At 47.3% G+C, this 5,449-nt stretch overlaps 1 protein-coding gene across 1 annotated transcript; it reads left to right on the top strand.

The window, feature by feature from the left end:
- The first annotated feature begins 1,155 nt into the window (after positions 1-1,155).
- LOC140203409 (protein ELFN1-like) lies at positions 1,156-3,525 on the top strand. The gene has a single exon (XM_072269471.1). The coding sequence runs from the start codon at positions 1,156-1,158 to the stop codon at positions 3,523-3,525; it is 2,370 nt and encodes a 789-aa protein (XP_072125572.1).
- Positions 3,526-5,449: the final 1,924 nt, after the last annotated feature.

The following is a 5,449-nucleotide window of genomic DNA, read 5'->3' as shown; positions in this document are numbered from 1 at the left end:
CAGGCATTTCATGACCGGTAAATAATGCAAGCAATTTCATACTTCGCAAAGAACAACATACAAGGTTAAACCTCACAGGCCCTTCAAGCAAGGCAGCATCATCATTCTCTCTGCCACTGGATTCAAAACTCACCCTAAACACAAAGGAATGTTAGACATTGAGAGAGAGAGAGAGAGAGAGAGAAACATATGATTCCATACATTCTGTAAAAACAAGTCACCTACTGCCTTTTTGAGAGAACCATCCATCCATCTAATTCTACTGTCGGCTTTACCAATAACCCTGGATGTAGTCATAATTTGAATCTAATTCTCCATTGAAAGTTATGATTCTCTATTGAAAGTTATGAAAGTTTCCACTTTTTAGGCCACGCCTTGTGCTAGGAAATTTTCATGATCTTTTGCTGACTGTCTTTATTCTGTGATGTAACACTTGGTGACCTCCAGTTACTGACCCTCCCCGCAGCAGAAACTGTACTCCTTGCTTACCTCATCAGACACCGTGGGTATAAACATGCTTCCTGTTAGGATAAACAGAAGTTTAGGACTAGGTTGACTAAGCAAAGCTGAGGTTAAGAAGGGTCACTGCAAGAGGGTTGCAGGTTATGGTAGGAAAGAAAATTAGGGTTTTAGCAAGTAAAAGGTAGGGAAAGAGATTAGGATTAGGAAGCAGATAGGATTAGGGTTAGGGTAATGATTAGAAAGGTTAGGGCGAGTAAAGGCTTGAAGAGGGGTTCTGGTTATGGAGAAGGGTTGTGGTTGGGATGTGCTTACAGAAGCAGGTCAGGGTTAGCATAAATTGGGTTAGTAACTGTGTATCTGAGGTGGGCTGTAAACTACCTGACTACTGCCTCTTACTTAGACAGAATTATTAACCAGCAAAGTGCCCCAATGAAAACAAATGTCCAACTATCTTGGTGTTTTGTTTTCCAGAAAGGCGGATGAAATTATTTGAAGAGATGTTCTGGGAGAACACAGCAAGCAACGGCAAACCAGGAGCTGAGGAATGGACAGGGAAATAATGGCAATTCAGTCCTAATGCTAGCGGTTCAGGAGTGCATCACCCTGCAGATCAACAGAATTCTTTGTCTGCACTAGTTTGGCATTTGGTGCTCTCAAAACGTCCTTGCCCACAAACCCCTGGAGCATAAGGGGATGGCTCTACACAACCTTGGTCTCTGGATCTGCCTTGCCTCGTTGCTGAATGCTGTTGGTGTTTCTGGTGACTGCTGGCTCATTGAAGGAGAGAAGGGATTTGTCTGGTTAGCAATCTGCAGCCAGAACCAACCCCCTTACGAATCCATTCCTCAGCACATCAACAGCACCATCGTCGACCTCCGTCTGAACGAGAACAAGATCAGAAGCGTCCAGTACTCCTCACTCAATAGGTTTGGCAACCTGACCGAACTCAATCTGACCAAAAACCAGATTTCCTACATTGAGGATGGAGCCTTTTCTGCACAGTACAACCTGCGCGTCCTACAGCTGGGGTTCAACAAGCTCCGGAATATCACCGAGGGGATCCTGCGGGGTCTCGGCAGGCTGGAGTACCTGTACCTCCAGGCCAACCTCATCGAGGTGGTGAGTCCTAATTCCTTCTGGGAGTGCCCGAACGTGATGAACATCGACCTATCCATGAATCGGCTGCAGTCGCTGGAAAGTTCCACCTTCCTGGGACTTAGCAAACTCTCAACTTGCGAACTCTACGGCAACCCGTTCGACTGTTCCTGCCAGCTGCTGGGCTTCCTCAAGTGGCTGGTGCAGTTCAACAACACCACTAGGAACTATGACCGCACTCAGTGCTCGACTCCAGCCGAGTTTGCTGGAAGCCCGTTGCTGGGACAGGGTCAGTCTGGCTCTGAGGACGCCCTGAGCTCCCTGCTTCTCCTGTGCAATGAGGAGTTCCACTCCATCGACCCCAGGTTCCTCTTCACGCAAAAACCCACGGCCACCACCGCCACTTCCGAGAGCCCGTGCGAGGCCGAAGACTGTCCATCGGGCGAGGAGTCCACCCCACTGATCTCCTTCCAGACGCCAGTCATCACGATGGATGTGACGCCGGAGCTAAAGCTGAAGGAGGTGTCGTACACCACGGTGACCCTACTGGTCCGCAGCCCGTCCTCCGCCGCTATGCCCAGCCTTTTGGTTCAGTACAGCAACAGTGCATCCAAGGATGTGAAGAGCCTTGATACGCAGGAAGAGGAGATCAAAGTGGAAGAGTTAGCCCCCAACACCAACTACACCTACTGCGTGGCTTCAGTGCGCAACTCCCTGCGTTATAACCAGACGTGCATTAGCTTCTCTACCAGGGCTAGGATCAGAAGCAAACCACTACCGGCCGCTTCCAGCACCACGCACTACATCATGACCATCTTGGGCTGCCTGCTCGGAGCTGCGATCCTCCTCAGTGTGATCTACTACTGTCTCCGTAAGAAGAAGGAAGAGCGGGTGAAGGACAAAAGACCAGGAGACGCAAAGAAGACAATCATTGAGCTGAAATACGCCCCAGAGTTGGAGACAATCACTATTACCCAGATGGCGCAGAAACCCCCACCGCCTTCCGATATCATGTCTTCTAGGTTACCGTACCTGCCCTCGCCAAGGGCACTGGACGAGTATGATGTGCAGGAGGAACTCGACAGTCCCAACACCAGCCGGGGTAGCTATATGGACGTGAGGACAGGAGAGCACCCGTACCACCGGGACATCCTAGAGAGTATGTTCGCAGAGAGCCACGACTCGGCGACCGAGATCTCCACCATAGCCAAGGAGGTGGACCAGGTCAATCTCATCATCAATAACTGCATCGACGCTCTACAGACCGAGAGCAGCTCGTTCCGCGGACCCGGATCCGGTCCCTCTGTGGAATCACAAGGCTTCTTGAGGGCCGATCAAGCCCTGGGCAAATCGGGGTTCCTGTCGCCGGTGTACCGGGAGAGTTACCACCCACTAAAGAGGCACAGCAGCATGGACGCGGCGCCCAGGTGTCCCAGCAATGCGTCCAACTGCTCGGTGCGCAGTCCCAGATCAGTGCGCTCCGACATCTATGCTTGCCCCAGGTACAAGCCGGAAAGTAAATATATTGAAAGGACCTCTCCGGCACGTAGTGCAGTCCTGAGCGCGACTCCGTGCCGAATTGGGAGAGTAGAAGCGGGCCAAATACAAACCAACAGTGACCACTCGCACCTCTACGCCGGCTTGCACCCCGGGGAGAAAAAGCAAGCCAGGAGTCCGAGCCCCTGTGTCATCGAAGCGCCGCCGCGATCTCGCTCCCGCAGGAACCTGGCCTACACTCAGTTCTCCCCCCAGTACCACAGCGTCAGCTACGCCTCCAGCCCCGAGTACTCCAGCAAACCCTCCAAGGGCGTGTGGGAGCGCTACAAACCGCACGAGAAGTGGCGCAGGCAAGAGGAATACCTGGCGGCCGGGTACGCGCTGAGAAAGAAAGTCCAGTTCGCGACGGACGAGGATTTGCATGATATTCTAGATTACTGGAAAGGGGTTTCCAGCCAACATAAATCCTGATCCCTAGTTTGCCGGGACTACATTGGGCACAACAATGGAAAAGTTCAAAGTGTCTCTTTTTTATTGGAAAGAAAATATTGTTGAAATTGGTATCTAAAATGTGTAAAGGAATTCTTTACAAATATATATTATATGTATACAAACATGCATATATATAGATGTGTATATATATACATGCATGTATCTACATATACATACATATAAAAGAATATAATATATATTTATGAAGATAGACGGATGGAGATAAGGACACCCAGAAGCCTTGGAATATCAGATATTATTTATCGCATGACTCTATCCTGTGACTGTGTCTCACTGTGGTGTACATGGGGCATTGATCGTTGTACAGTGCACACTGTGACTGGACTGTACTGTGTCATTGTAGCTCACACGCTGCTCACACCCTGCATTGTACAGTAATATTTACCAGTAAAAACACCTCCTCCCTGCAGTTATGTACAGATAAATTTCTATATTTGCAATGATGTTTCTGGGTTTTTCCGCCTGTTTGTATCAGGTTTTAATCGCGGGTTTTACAGAGCAGTTGTTTGATGTCCACTGACCACAAGCATTGGATAAAATTGGACTGGCAAAAAAAAACCGAACTGAATGGTTTCTTCTGTCGCGCTCCCGCTGGTCCAACTCGCTGGCTCTCTCAATGAGAGGAAAGTCTGTACTGCCAACAGGTACACAGGGGGGAAAAAAAGTAGTGAAGCTAGAGGAAGAGAGAAAGTTTGAGGTAAAAGAAACATTTATAAAACACTGATATTTTGACAGTGCTTCTACAGGAAGGTCTAAGTCAACTTTATTGTTGTCATGGGTATACAATACATACACAGGATATACAATATACAGTGATTCATTAAAGTATTCAGCCCCCAACCCTTTGTTCACATAAATGAATATTACAAACAGGTATTTTGATCAATTTAACTGAGAATTTTTATTTGTGAGTCACATGCACCTTTTTTTACAGTACAGCCCAAAAACACAGAAAATTGTAAAGCATGAAAAACTAAAAATTCAAAACCTGTAATGTGAGCAGTTCAAACGCGTTCATTCCCCTTTGTTCAATATTAGTCGAACCACCTCTCACAGCCATTACAGCCAGTAGTCTTTTTGGATAAGTCTCTTTTAGCTTTGCACAAGGTGATGGAGCAAAATTTGCCCATTCTGCCTTGCAAAATTGCTCAGGCTGTGCCAGGTTAGTTGGAGAGCGGTGGAGGACATCAATCCTGGGTTCTTTCCAGAGATGTTGATCAGGTTACTTTCAGGACTCTGACTGGGTCACTCAACAACATAAATTTTCTTCATTTGAGGCATCTTATAAGTTAACAAAATTAAATTAACATAAATTATGCATAATATATACATCCCCAAAAAATAAAAATCACAGCACTAGTGCACGATTGAGAGAGAGAAAACAAAACTAATCAGAGGAAGTGTTGCGGTTTCCTGGGTCAGTTTAAGAACTGGATGACAATGGAGAAGAGGCAGTTGTTGAACCTTGAGGTGTCATCCTTAGGTTCCTGTAAACTTGCTGAATGCAGTATTGAGAAGAGATCAAAGCCCAGATGGTGGGGGTACCTGACTGAAGGATATTATCTTCTGGGAGATATGCTGGAAAGAACTGCACCCATGATGAGACTGGCAGAATCCACCACTCTCTGTAGACTCCTGCACTCCTGTAGAAAGAAGTTCTGTTTGGCAGACATTGCTTGCTGGGTGAGGGGTGATGATCATGTAATGACTCAAGTCCAGCCAGTGAAAGTTTCAGGTGAACCACATTGGGAATGTGAGACAACAAGCTGACACTGTTTCCTGCTTCCTCACTTTGATTTCTCCCATTGTCCCCACCCCCCACACACACAACTATCCACTTAGATACATATCATAAATAGCCTGAAGGTATCTACAATATGCT

This window comes from Mobula birostris, chromosome 9, assembly GCF_030028105.1.
Source record: "Mobula birostris isolate sMobBir1 chromosome 9, sMobBir1.hap1, whole genome shotgun sequence".
In the NCBI taxonomy this organism is placed as follows: Eukaryota; Metazoa; Chordata; class Chondrichthyes; order Myliobatiformes; family Myliobatidae; genus Mobula; species Mobula birostris.
Note: the sequence above shows the minus strand (reverse complement) of the source record. Positions and strands in the feature narration are given on the sequence as shown.